Here is a 13,545-nt window from a genome sequence, read left to right on the forward strand (position 1 = left end):
ACGCCGACGCGCGACTTCGAAGACGCGTCAGCCTTCACGCCGACGGCGGCCTCCTCTGCATCGCGCCGCGGCGGCGTCCATCGCGCGCGGACGCCGCCGACGCTTTAGTTGTACTCTTCTCGCCGTCGACGCCGGCCCCATCTTCTCGACCGCGCGCGTTCGCGTCGCTGACGTGCGCGCACGCGTCGCAGGCGGGAAGCTTCGGCGTCGATCCCGCGATGCTAGACGCGGGGATTCACCTCGCCGAGGGCAGCGTCTCGACGGGGACTCGCGCCGCGCGCATCCCCTCGGCGGTTGGAGCGTTTTGCATTCGCGACGACGACGATTCGCGTCATCATTCGCGACGACGGTTCGCGTCGTGCGTCGCGAGAGAGGGCGACGCGACCGCGAGAGAGGCGATCAACGACCACGTCGTCGGCGGCCGCGCGACGCTCGGCGGACTTCGCCTGACTCGGCCGCGCGCCGTCGATCCCGCGACTCCGGGACTCGAACCGTCACGACGGTTCGCGGTCGAAACGGTCGAAACGGTTTTGTACGAGACGCGCTGGCGCGCGACGCCGTCTTGTCTCGCCGCCGCGGGTCCCGAAACGGTTTCGAAACGCATCGTCTCGGCGACGCGACCGCGACCGCGACGCGCGGCGGTTACGGCGGAGCGAACGGCGTCGACCGCGCTCGCGGCATTCCTCGCGTCTTCGCGCGCGCCGTCCTCCTCCGCACTGCTCCGCACGATCGGCGCGCACCGGCCGACCGCGAACGTCGCGCCATCCTCCGCGAGCGACGCGAGCGACAGCGCGGGCGTCTGGGGCGCCGCGCGGGCGTACGGGTTAGAGGTTATGGGCACGGTGGACGCCGTCGACGCGGCGCCGCCGGCGGCGGCGAAGGCGAAGGCGGCGGCGAAGGCTTGGACAGCGCGGAGGCGCGAGAGCGATCGAATTGCAGACGCGTTGACGCGCACGACGCGCGGCGCCGGCGCGGCGCACGTCGCGCGGCTGCTCCCGCGGGTCCCGGCGTCCGCGGGAGAAGCGTCGTCGTCGTCCGCTGTCACCCTCCTCGAGCGCGTGATCGGACGCGCGGTGCTCCGCGACGGCGGCGGCGGCGGTCGCGGCGGATTTTCGGCGGTCGCGGCGGCTTTTCGTCGCCCTCCGGGACCCGCCGTCGGCGGCGCCGCGTTCGCCGCGGGCGGCCTCGGCGCGCTCGGCGTCGTCGTGACGCGCTGGTTCCTTCGCGAGGGCGGCGACGTCGCGGTGATGACCGGTCGAAGCGGTCGCCAGGCGTCGACGCCGCTTCCGGGGTCAAAACCCGGCGCTTTGGCGACGACGCGCGCGCTCTTCGTCGCCGTTCGATCGGACGCGTCAGCGTCCGAGGAAGCCCGCGCCGCGCTCGACATTCTTCACGAAATAGGAGGGGGATATACTAACGCCCGCGGGTTGACCGTTTTCAACATCAGCGGCGTGCTTCAGGACGCCGCCGTGGCGAACCAGACGTCCGGGAAGGTGCGCGTCGTGTGCGCGCCGAAAACGGTCGCGGCGAGGATACTCTTCGACCGCGCGCTTCAGGTGCGTTTTATACAAAAGTTTTTCACCCATAACAACTTAGCTCGGTTTCAACACTCACTTGATCGCATCTCTTTTCAACTGATCGATGAACTATTTTTGTATGGAACGGCCCTCAGGTCCCCATCTCGTCCACCGTCGCCTTCTCGAGCGTCACCGCGCTCGTGGGCAACGCCGGGCAGTTCGGATACGCCGCCGCGAACGCGATGCTGGACGCCAAGGCGCTCGCGCACGCGAACGCGGGCGTCGCGTCGAAGTCCGTGCAGTTTGGCGCGTGGGCGGAGAGCGGCATGGCGGCGGATAGCAATCTCTCCGAGCGCGCGCGACGCGCGGGACTCGGGCTGTTGACGCGGCGGGACGGTCTCCGCGCGATCGCCGAGGCGCTTCGAGTGGATGACGTGGGCGTATCTGATGATGATTGGAACACGTCAGCAGCTTCGACGACGATCGCGGCGTGTCCGTTCGACTGGGAGCGGTACAAAGCGCGTCACGCGCGCGCGTCCGCGTCGTCGTTTCTCTCCGAAGTCGGCGGCGACGCGGCGCCGCCGCCGCCGGTTCGGTCCGCGGTCTCCGACGCGGCGTCGGTAAACGCACAGAAGACGTCGACCGTTACAGGAGGGACTCCCACGACCGACGACCCGCGCGTCACCGCCCGCGCGATCGTCCACGACGCCATACGCGCGGTCCTCGGGAAGCCTCTCGACGACGATGACGCGCCTCTCGTGGACGCCGGGATCGACTCGCTGTCCACCGCGGAGCTCGCCGCCGCGCTCGGGGACGGGATCCGCGGGCTCCCCGGCGGCGGCGGCGACGCGCTTCCGTCGACGCTCGTGTTCGATTACCCGACGCCGCGCGCGCTCGTGGCGTTCATCGTCGCCGCGTTGCCGGTCACGCGCGCGGTGGTCGCGATCGCGTCGAACGAAGACGTCGGTCGCGAGTCGTCAAACGGGGGCGCCGCGTCGTCGAATCGAAGATTTCTTCGCGGGAGCGGCGGCGCTTCGGTCGTCGTCGCCGTCGGCGGCGAAACCGCCGCCGGGGACGTCTCAGGTGCGTTCTATACACTGGTCCCCATACGACCGCGTCGGCGTGGTGAACGCCGATCCTTAAGGACTTTGCCCGTCGCATCTCTCCGCCCATCCCACGCTTTCAATCCCCGCCCTCGACGCCTTTCAACTCTGACTGACGTCTTTCAACTCCACCCCGACATTCGCTCGTATAGAACGGCCCTCCGCGAGCGCCTACGCGAGCGCCTCCGCGCCGCCTTCGGACGCGGTGCGCGTCCTCCCGCTGTCGCGGTGGGACCTGGAGATGGACGACTGGAACGGCGGCGGCGAGGCCGCGTCTGGATCGGTCGCGCCTCGATTCGGCGGCTTCGTCTCGCGCGTCGCGCGATTCGACGCGGATGCGTTTGGCGTCAACCCCTCGGAAGCGCACGCGATGGATCCGCAGCAGCGCCGGCTGTTGACGTGGACCTCGCGCGCGCTCTCGGACGCGAAATTAGAAACCCCACAACGGTCTACCGAAGAACCCCTGGTCGGCGTGTACGTCGGCGCGGCGACGACGGATTACGGCAAGCTCGCGTCGGACGCGGACGCGACGCCGTCGGCGACGGCGGCGACCGGAAGCGCGTTTCTTTCCGTCACCGCGGGTCGATGTGCGTTTACTTTAAACACGCGAGGCCCTGCGATCGCGATCGACACCGCGTGCTCGTCCGGACTCGTCGCGACGCACGCCGCGCGCGCGGCGATCGATCGTCGCGAGGACGACCGCGGCGACGCGCGGCGACGACAACTACAAGTCGTCGCCGGAGTGAACTTTTTGCTGCACCGCTCCACGACCGCGATGTTCCACGCCGCGGGCATGCTCGCCCCGGACGGGCGGTGCAAATCCTTGGACGCGAGCGCGGACGGGTACGTCCGCGGCGAAGCCTGCGTCGTGCTCGCGCTCGACTGTGGAGGAGGATGCGAATCGTCACACCCCGGGGGAGGAAACGAATCGTCGCACCCCGCCGCCGCCGCCGCCGCCGTCGTCGTCGTCGTCGTCGTCGTCGGCTCGGGGGTGAACCAAGACGGGAGGAGCGGTTCCCTCACGGCGCCGAACGGCCCGTCGCAGCGCGCGGTCATGCGCGCGGCTAGGCGCGAGGCCGACGCCGCGGAGAGCGCGACCGGCACCGCGCCGCGGCGGCGGCGACTCGCGACGCTGCAGACGCACGGCACCGGAACGCCCCTCGGCGACCCGATCGAAATCGGAGCCGCCGTCGCCGTCGCCGCCGACGACGACGACCCCGACCGCGTCGTCGCCGCCGCCGACGACTTGCTTCTCGGGGCGACGAAAGCGTCCGTCGCGCACGCGGAATCTCCCGCGGGGTTGATCGGGCTCCTCGCCGCGATCACGACCAGTTTGATCGGCGCGTCGAACGACGTGAACCCGCACCTGCGATGGGTGAACCCCCACGTCGCCGGCGTCCTCGAGGCTGCGAAGAAACGCCGCGAGCGATCCGCGGCGGCGACGCGGCAACGCGCCGCGTCGGCGTCGTTCCTCGGCCGCGACGCGCTCGCGGGCGCGAGCGCGTTCGCGTTTCAGGGCACGAATGCGCACGCGCTCGTGGCGAAGAATAATCTTGAAGGTATAACGGATGTTGACGGAGCGTTACGAATGTGGTCGCGCGTCGCGACGACGCGCGCGGAACGCCGTTTCTGGCTCGCGCCCGCGCCGCACCCGCTCATCGTGCGAGCGTCCGCCGACGGCGGCGGTGGCTTCGCGCGCTTTCACGTGGGCTCGATCGCGAACGCGCCGCGCGCGTCGAGCCTGCGCGATCACGCCGTGAACGGACGGAGCTTGATGCCCTGCGCCGGGTTCTTGGAGTTGATACGCGCGGCCGTCGCGTTTTCTATTTCGTCGGTCGAGTCGACGGCGGCGGCGGCGGCGGCGACGCGCGTCGTCATCGCTTCTCCCTTGGACCTCCGCGCTCCCGACGACGCTCACGTGCGCGTGCGCGTCGATCGAACGACGGGCGCGGTCGAGTGCGACGCGGGAACGGGAACGGGAACGGGAACGCGCGTGAAGGCGTCGACGACCGCGGTCGCGGCTTTCCCGACGACGGCGACGACGACGACGGCGACGACGACGACGGCGGCGGCGGGTCCAGGCCCACCGGCGCGAACCGTCTTCGGGCGCCGCGCGTCGTTCCTCGAGGAGGCGACGACTCTCCTCGCGTCGCTCGCGCGCGCGTCGTCCGACGACAACGACGACGATTACACCTCGGCGGTGTCGCCCGCTGAGCTAGATAACGCGTTCCAATCCGTATCCGCCGCGTGGACGCCGCGCGGCGGGACGTCGCCGCCGCGGGGGCTAAACGTCCCGACCGCCGTCGACGCGTTTCTCGCGACGGCCGCGTCGTCTGACTGTTTACCCGTACAACACGCGTCGTCGTCGTCCTTCGCCTCGAGCGCGGTGATAGATCACGGCTCGCGCGGGTACACGAGCCAGCACGGGGTCGCGACGAACGGCGTCGTCGTCCGGGGAGTGCGCGCGAAACCGATGCGGCGGCGGGCGGCGCGTTCTTTTGATTCTGATGAAACCGCCGTCGTCGCCGCGAACGCGATCGACGCCCCCGAGCTCACCGTGTTGATCCCCGCGTCTCAAGCGACGCCGAGCCGCCACCGCGGTCGTTCAAACCGGGAGGAGATTGCTAACAGTCCCGCCGCCGCGTCGAGGTCGCCGTTCGGCGCGATCGCGCGGTCGTGCGCGTGCGTGTACGCCGCAGCCGCCGCCGCCGCCGCCGCGACGAGCCGCGACGGCGAGTCGCTCTCCGGCGTGACCGTCGCCGGCGGCGAGCGGCTTGGCGTCGACGGCGGCGCGCGCGCGATGGACGCGGAACTGGGCTCGCGCGTGCGCGTGCGCGCCTCGTCTTTGGACGGGCGCGCGCGCGTCGCGGTTCGCGCGCCAGCCTCCGACTGGTTCTCCGTACGACGAACTACAACGCATCGAACGCTCGCGCGGCGGCTTCTCGCTCCCGCGTCGGACTGTTTACCCGTACACGTACGAACCCATCAGAAGTCGTCGGCGCCGCCCTCGACCTTCGACGCCGCGGCGTCGTCGTCGTCATCGTCGTGCGTCGTCACCGGAGGGACTGGCGCTCTCGGCGTCGTCTTCGCCGCCGCGGCGACCGACGCCTGGGGCTGCTCGAGGGTCACCTTGCTCTCCCGGGTCGGGAGACGCGACGTCGCCGTCGCGGCGACACGCGGCGCCGGCGTGACACGTGTCGTCGCCGCGGACGCGTCCACGCGCGCGGATACGTCCGCGTGGCACGACGCGATTGGATGGCGGTCCGCATTTTGCGATCCTCCGCTCGGGGTTCTCCTCCACGCGGGCGGGGTGCTCCGAGACGCGGCGGCGACGAACGCGTCCGCGGGCGCCGCGCGAGCTGTCGTCGCGTCAAAAAAACTCCACGACGGCGGCCGTTTCTTCCTCACGCAGAACCCCGCGCGCGCGCTCGTGTTCTTCTCCTCCATCGCGAGCTGCGTGGGCAGCGCGGGGCAGATTCCGTACAGCGCCGCGAACGCGTCCTTGGACTCCGCGAGCGCGACGATGACGCGCGAAGGGCTACCCGCGGCGTCGACGCAGTGGGGCCCGTTCGACGCCGGCGGCGGCGGCATGGTCGACGCCGCCGCCGTCCGCGCGTCGCTCGCGCGATCGGGGTTCGGACTCTTGGCCCGTCACGAAGGCGTTCACGCGTGCGAGCGCGTGATGTGTGGGTTAGAAAACGGACGCCGGGATGGCGTTACTTTCGCCGCGGTGACGTGCGCGTCGAGGACGGATTGGGCCGTCGTCGCGTCGCGAAGACCTGGCGCCGACGTCGCGCGGTTCTTGGAGGACATCCTCGACGACGACGACGTCGGTGCGAATACGCGTGCGATCGATCAGAGAAGAACTCTTTTGGTGACTACTACGGATGCGCCGCGTGTAGATATGAACCGGCACGATGTTAACACCAACGCCGCGGCGGTTCGAATCCCCCTCCGGGACGTTCTCGACGCCGTTCGTTCCGTCGTCGCGTCGCTCGCTGGCAGGGACGTCTCCGCGGATGAACCGCTCATGGACGCGGGGCTGGACTCGCTCACCGCCGTCGACGCGCGCGCGGAGGTGTCCAAAACGTTCAACGTGACGCTCCCCGCGACGGCGCTGTTCGATTACCCGACCGCGGAGGCGCTCGCGACGCGCGTGTGGGGCGTATTGGCGCCGCCGCCGGCGCCGGCGGCGCCCGCGCGAGCGGTCGTCCCCGAAAACGCGAGAGAGGCCGCCGCCGCCGCCGCCGCCGCGGTCGTCGCGTTCTCGTCCGCCGGAGGCGCGGGTCCCCACGACGCCGAGCGCGTTCGCACGATACCGCCGCATCGGTGGGACGTCGAGACCGCGCGCGTCCGCGGCGTCCTCCCCGCCGCGTTCGGTTCGTTTCTCGCGTCGCCCGAGACGTTCGACAACGACGCGTGCGCGCTCAGTCTGACGGAAGCGTCCGTCGTCGACGTTCAACAGCGTCTCGCGCTCGATGCCATCTCCACCTTCGCGCTCCTCCTCGTATCGGACGACGACGAAACGGGTGGAAAACGTGCGTTTCATGGCACCGACACGGGCGTGTACGTCGGCGTCGCGAGCAGAGATTACGACGACATCTCGAAGCAAGTAGGCGTACACGGTCAGTGGTCGCCCTCCGCGCTCGCCGCCGCCGCGAGCTTCGGCAGCGTCGTCCCCGGCCGCGCGTCGTTCACGTTCGCGCTGACCGGTCCGTCGATCGCAATCGACACCGCGTGCTCGTCGTCGCTCGTCGCGGCGAAGATCGCGTTCGATGACGTCGCCGTCGCCGCGCTGCCGGTGTGCGGCGCGGTCGTCCTCGGCGTCAACGTGACGTTGACCCCGCGCGTGACCGAAACCTTCCGCGCGGCCGGGATGCTGTCGCCCACGGGGCGGTGTAAGACGCTCGACGCGAGCGCGGACGGGTACGTCCGCGCGGAGGAGTGCCGCGCGGTATCGCTGAAGGGCACGAGCGCGAGTGCGAGCGCGAACGCGTCGTTCGATGGACCCGGCGACGCCGTCGTCGTCGTCGGCGGCGCCGGGGTCAATCAAGACGGCCGAAGCAGCTCTCTCACGGCGCCGAACGGCCCGTCCCAACAAGCGGTCATCCGCGCGGCGATGACGGACGACGACTACGTGCTCATACATCACCACGCGCGCGTCCTGCACATGCACGGCACGGGGACGCCCCTCGGCGACCCGATCGAAATCGGCGCCGCCGTCGCCGTCTTCGCCCAGCGAGGGGTGATGGGCGGAGAGACGCGCCGGGAAAAGTCCTTAAGGATCGGCGTTCACCGCGCCGACGCGGTCGTACGGGAACCAGTGACCGCGTCGTCGCCGCCGCCGCCGCTGCGTCTCGAGTCCAGCAAGGCGTGGACCGGGCACGCGGAGCCCGCCGCGGGCGCGCTCGGGCTCGTCGTCCTGTGCGCGAACGCGAGCGAAGGAAAGACCGCCGGGTTCGGAGGGACGCTCCGAGTGATGAACCCTCACGTCGTCGCGTGCGTGCGCGGCGGCGGCGGCGGCGGCGGGATCGTCGTCGCGGCCCCTCGGGCGACCGCGCCGCTGCCGATGCGCTCCGACGCCAGCTGCGATGGAGTCGTCCGCGGCGGCGTGAGCGCGTTCGCGTTCCAGGGCACGAACGCGCACGTCCGCGTCGTCGTCGGGACGACGCGCAGACGAAACGATCGCGATCGCGCGGCGGGCTTTTGGCGCGACGAAGCGATATCAACGACGGCGCACCGCCGTCGCGCGTGGATCGCGCCGCCGACGCCGCTCTCGCTCTCGTCGGTCGCGATGTCCGACGAAGTGAACGACGCCGCGAGGTTCGACGCGAGCGCGTTGACCCGCGAACCGCGTGGGAACGCGTTCGAGGACCACGTCGTCGCCGGTGAAGCGTTGTTCCCGGGCGCGGGGATGTTGCACGCGTCTCAGGTGCGTTCGAGTCACACTGGTCCCCATACGACCCCGTCGGCGTGGTGAACGCCGATCCTTAAGGACTTTCCCCGGCGTCTCTCTCCGCCCAGGGTACCTCACTTTCAATCCCCGCCCTCGACGCCTTTCAACTCCGCTTCTGACGCCTTTGAACTCCACCCCGACGTTCGCTCGTATGGAATGGCCCTCAGGAAGCCGCCGCCGCCGCCTCGGGGTCGACGGTTCCTCTTCTTCTTCTTCTTCTTCGCGCGGTGATACCGGCGCCGTTGCTCCTCCGCGGATGTAACGTTCGTCGACTCCACGTCACCGTGAGGCTCGCGAGCGGTCTCGTGACGTTTCGGTCGAGCCGGGAAGGACGCGAGACGACGCACGCGTCGTCCACCGCCGCTCGCGCCGCGATTTCTGCGCGCGGCGGCGGCGGGAATTACCGACCGACCGCGATCAGCCTCGACGCGCGGCGCGCGAGCCACGCCGTCCCGATCGACGCCGCCGCCGCGTACGCGTCCATCCGCGAGGTAGGGCTGCAGTACGGCCCTCGCTTCCGACCGTTACACGCGATACGGGGAGAAGAAACATCCGTCGGCGGCGGCGGCGGCGGCGGCGGCGGCGGCGCGTCCCGCGTTTCGAAATTTCGCGTCCCCCGGTCGTGCGGCGTTGTCGCGTCCACGGCGGTCGTCGTCGACGGCGCCATGCAGCTCTCCGCGCCTATTCTTCCGACGTCATCATATAACTCGCGTCGTCTCCGAGTGCCCGCGAGCGTCGGTGCGTACGCGAGCCCGGGCGGCGGCGGTCGGAACGGAGACGGGGACGCCGGCTGGGTGTACTTCTGCGGCGGCGGCGGCGACGACGGCGACGGCGACGGCGACGGCGCCGCGACGGACCACGGCTGCGAGTGGGACGGCGGCGGCGGCGGCGGCGGCGGGCGTTCCAGCGCCACGGCGCGACTCGTGGAGCTCGTGTCTCGACCGTTACCCTCGATCGCATCCTCTGTAACGCCCGCGGGGATGACGTCACGAAGTCGCGGGCGGCTCGGCGGCGCCGCGACGCGCGGCGTTCGATACGAACTTCACGCTCGCGCCGCCTTGGTCGTTCGCGACGCCGACGCCGACGCCGAGCGCGAGACCGTTCGCGTGCGTTCGTTGGCAGCGTCACGTCGGCGGGGGCCGGTGCTCGCGATGCTGCCCGCGGGGAACGCGAGCGTGCGCGCCGTCGCCGCGGCGGTCGCGGCGTCGCACGCGCCGGCGCGATGGGTCGCGACCGCAGGGGGTCCGTCGGACGGCTCGGGGTTGAAATTTTCTGCTCGCGGCGCCGCGATCGGGGCGTGCGTTCGGGGCGTCGCCCTCTCCGTCGCTCTGGAGTCGCCCCCTCATCTCTTCGCGGAGAATGAAGATGATGAGAACGACGACGACGACGACGCGATCCGCGAAACCACCGACCGCCGCCGCGAGAAGAGGGTCGTCGCGGCGAACGCGAACGTGCTTCTGCCGTCGTTCCCGCGCGTTGGACGACGACCGCCGACGCCGGCGCCTCAAGTGCGTTCTATACACTGGTCCCCATACGACCGCGTTCGCGTGGTGAACGCCGATCCTTAAGGACTTTGCCCGTCTCATCTCTCCGCCCACCCCTCGCTTTCAATACCCGCCCTCGGCGTCTTTCAACTTCAACTGACGCCTTTCAACTCCACCCCGACGTTCACTTGTATGGAACGACCCTCAGCGGGCCTTCCTCGCCGCGCTCTTCGGACCGCGGCGAAACGCATCCGTCGCGTCAGTTATGCTATTGCTTGATACAGTACAATCTCACGGCGGATCGTATGATGCACCGCCGCCGCCGACGTCGACGACCGACGCCTTTCGAATCGTCGGAGGGTTGGGCGCGGTCGGCACCGCCGCCGCGGAACGCTTCGCCGCCGCCGCGAAAAATACGACGACGACGGTCAGGATGACGCTCGCCGGCCGCGTCGGCCGCGTAGCCTCGCGCGCCGTCCCCGGGTCCGGTCCCGGTTCCTCCGGTACTGACACCGCCTTCCCAACCGCAACGCTCGTGACCGCGATCAAATGCGACGGCGCGACCGCAGAAGACGTCGACGCGAGTATCGCGCTCGCGCCGCCGGGGCTCGTCACGATTCACGCCGGCGGGGTCCTCCGCGACGGGCTCGCGGCGTCGCAAGCCGCCGGCGCCGCGCGAGGCGTCTTCGCGCCGAAAACGGTCGCCACTGGAGCGTTTCTCGCGTCGACGCTCTGTGGCACCGCGCGCGCCGGCGCGGGCGACATCCTTCTGTCCTCGGTCGCGTCGCTGCTCGGGTCCGCGGGGCAGTCGAACTACTCCGCGGCGAACGCCGCGCTCGACGCGGCGGCGGCGATGGCGAGGCGCGCGGGCGCCGCCGCGACGGCGACGGCGTTCGGCCCGATCGGCGGCGGCGGCGGCGGCGGGGGCGGGGGCGGCGGGATGGCGGCCGCGGACGCGCGCACCACCGCGCGTCTCGAACGCGTCGGGCTATCGCTGCTCGAGACCGCGGTGGGGGTGGGCGCGATCGAGGACGTCGTCGACGGAGGGTGGGCGGCGGCGTCGGCGGCGTCGGTCGTCGTCGCGGCGTTCGATTGGCCCGTCGCGACGCGGGCCGCGTCTGAGGAGGTCCGCGCGGGCGTCTTGCGCGAGTTCGCGAGCGACGACGACGACAGTGAAGAGGACTGTTCCATCGTCGACGCCGTCGTCGTCACCACGAAACGCTCGAATGTGAGTCGTTACGCGGACGTCGCCGGGCTCGAGGCGATGATCGCCGCGGAGACGAAAAAAGTCATCGGCGACGGCGACGGCGAAGGCGCCGCCCTCGACCGCGACGCGCCGCTCATGGCGAGCGGGTTGGACTCCCTCGGCGCGGTCGAGCTTCGCGGCGCGATCGCGGCGAAAGTACTCGGCGGCGTGGACCTGCCCGCGACGTTGCTCTTCGATTACCCGACGATCGCGGCCGTCGCGACGCACCTTCATCGACGCTTCGGCGGCGGCGACGGCGACGGCGGCGACGAAGCGAGCGTCGCGCCCGTCCGCGTCGTCGGGTCCGACGGAGGCGCCGCCCCGCGCGCGGTCGCGGTCGCAGACGCGTGCACCGGCGGCGAACGCGCCTCCTCGTCGCGCGACGCCGTCGCGCCCATCCCGCGCGATCGATGGGACGTGGACGCGCGCGGCGCCGCCGCCGGGGACGACGCGCCGCCGCCGCCGGGTTCCCGGTTTGGCGGGTTTATTTCCACGTCGTCGTTGACGGCGTTCGATCACGACCTCCTCGGCGTGCGCGTCCACGCCGAAGCGATGCACTTAGACCCGCGGCAGCGCGTCTTAGTCGCGGACGTATCCGCCGCGTGGACGGCGGCGGCGACGACGACAGCGAAGCAGCGAACGAACGACGTCGCGGTGTTCACCGGCGTCGCCGGAAAGGATTACGCGTTACTGCTCAAATCGTGCGGCGTTCAGGTGCGTTCTAGATATCCAAACGTTTTTCACCCACCCTGTCCCACCCTGTAGTTTCAACAACGGATTGCATCCCCCCCCTTTCAGTTGACCGGTGATGGAATCGAATCGCCCGCAGATCGGCACGTTCACCGGCACCGGGAACGAAGCCAGCGTGACGTGCGGGCGCGTGATGTTCTCGCTCGGGTTCACGGGCGCGTCCGCGGCGATCGACACCGCGTGCTCATCCTCTCTCGTCGCCGCGTCGTTCGCGTTGGACGCGGTGCGCCGCTCGTTCGACGGACTCGGACGCGTCGATCGGGCCCCAAGGACAGCGCACGCGTTCGCCGCGGGGGCGAGTCTGATGCTCACCCCGGACATGCACCTCACGCTCGGCGGCGCGGGAATGCTCTCACATTTCGGGCGGTGTATGGTGCGCTCTATACAAAAGTTTTTCACCCATCGCCCGGTTTCAACATTTGAACGCGTCCCCTTTCAACTGACCGGTGAACTCTTTTTTCTATGGCCCTAAGACATTGGACGCGAGCGCGGACGGGTACGGGCGCGGGGAAGCGTGCGCGTGCGTCCTCATCGCGTGCGGCGACGCGAACGAGAGAGAAGAAGACGAAGATACTATAAAGGGCGACGCCGTCGTCGCGTTCGCGGGGTCGGCGGTGAACCAAGACGGACGGAGCAGCTCTTTGACCGCGCCGAACGGTCCGTCCCAGCGCGCGGTCGTTCGAGAAGCCGCTTTCGGTTTCGGTTCCGGTTCCGGTTCCGGTTCCGGCGCCGTGACGGAGGAACGCGTCGGGGGAACGCGCCTGCTGCAAATGCACGGCACGGGGACGCCGCTCGGCGACCCGATCGAGGTCAACGCCGCCGTCGACGCGTTCTTCTTTCTTCATCTCCGTCTCCGCCGCCGCACGTCGTCCTCCCCGACTGACGACGCCTCGACCGCGACTGCCGTCGTCCTCGTTCTCGAGGCTGTGAAATCATGGCGCGGGCACGCCGAGCCCGCGGCCGGCGTCCTCGGCCTCGCGACGCTGCGCTCGCAGCTCGCGGAGCTCGCGACGCACGGGCAGTGCCACCTCCGCGCGATGAACCCGCACGCGTCGGACGCGTCGCTGAAAGCGTTCGGACGCGGCGGGGGGGTCGTCGCGCCGCGCGGTAATTCCGCCGCCGTCGACGCGCGCGCCGCGTCGACGCGCGGCGGCGTCAGCGCGTTTGCGTTTCAGGGCACGAACGCGCACGTGGCGATGGCGCGTCGCGGCGCCGACGCGGTCAGTCGGTCGGTCGATGCGCGCTGGGCCGCCGCGGAGGCGACGCGCGCGTGGCCGGCGATCGCGGCGACGCGCGGCGTCGCGCCCGTTCGAGCTCTCCCGACGCCGACGCGGCTGCGGTTGGTGTTTCAGGAGGAGGCGGAGTCGCTCGAGCGTCGCGCGCCGGCGCACGCGTTGCACGTCGTCGTCGCCGCGGTCCGCGCCGCGCTTGATGAGCGCGGAACGGCAGCCTCTTCGGGGATTCGAGACGCCGTCGTCCGATCGAACGC

The 13,545-nt window shown here is 70.5% G+C and overlaps 2 protein-coding genes across 2 annotated transcripts; both read left to right on the forward strand.

Moving 5' to 3' along the window:
* Positions 1–2,981: 2,981 nt before the first annotated feature.
* Positions 2,982–7,742, forward strand: MICPUCDRAFT_6775 (uncharacterized protein; the record flags this gene model as incomplete). Its single annotated transcript, XM_003063519.1, has 2 exons — positions 2,982–3,485; positions 7,566–7,742. Coding segments are annotated over 2 exons (681 nt in total), but the record flags the coding sequence as incomplete, so codon positions are not given.
* Positions 7,743–11,852: 4,110 nt separating this feature from the next.
* Positions 11,853–12,859, forward strand: MICPUCDRAFT_11321 (uncharacterized protein; the record flags this gene model as incomplete). The annotated part of the gene is made up of 3 exons (XM_003063520.1): positions 11,853–12,020; positions 12,136–12,429; positions 12,530–12,859. Coding segments are annotated over 3 exons (792 nt in total), but the record flags the coding sequence as incomplete, so codon positions are not given.
* Positions 12,860–13,545: the final 686 nt, after the last annotated feature.

The sequence above is a fragment of the Micromonas pusilla genome, assembly GCF_000151265.4.
Source record: "Micromonas pusilla CCMP1545 genomic scaffold MICPUCscaffold_15, whole genome shotgun sequence".
In the NCBI taxonomy this organism is placed as follows: Eukaryota; Viridiplantae; Chlorophyta; class Mamiellophyceae; order Mamiellales; family Mamiellaceae; genus Micromonas; species Micromonas pusilla.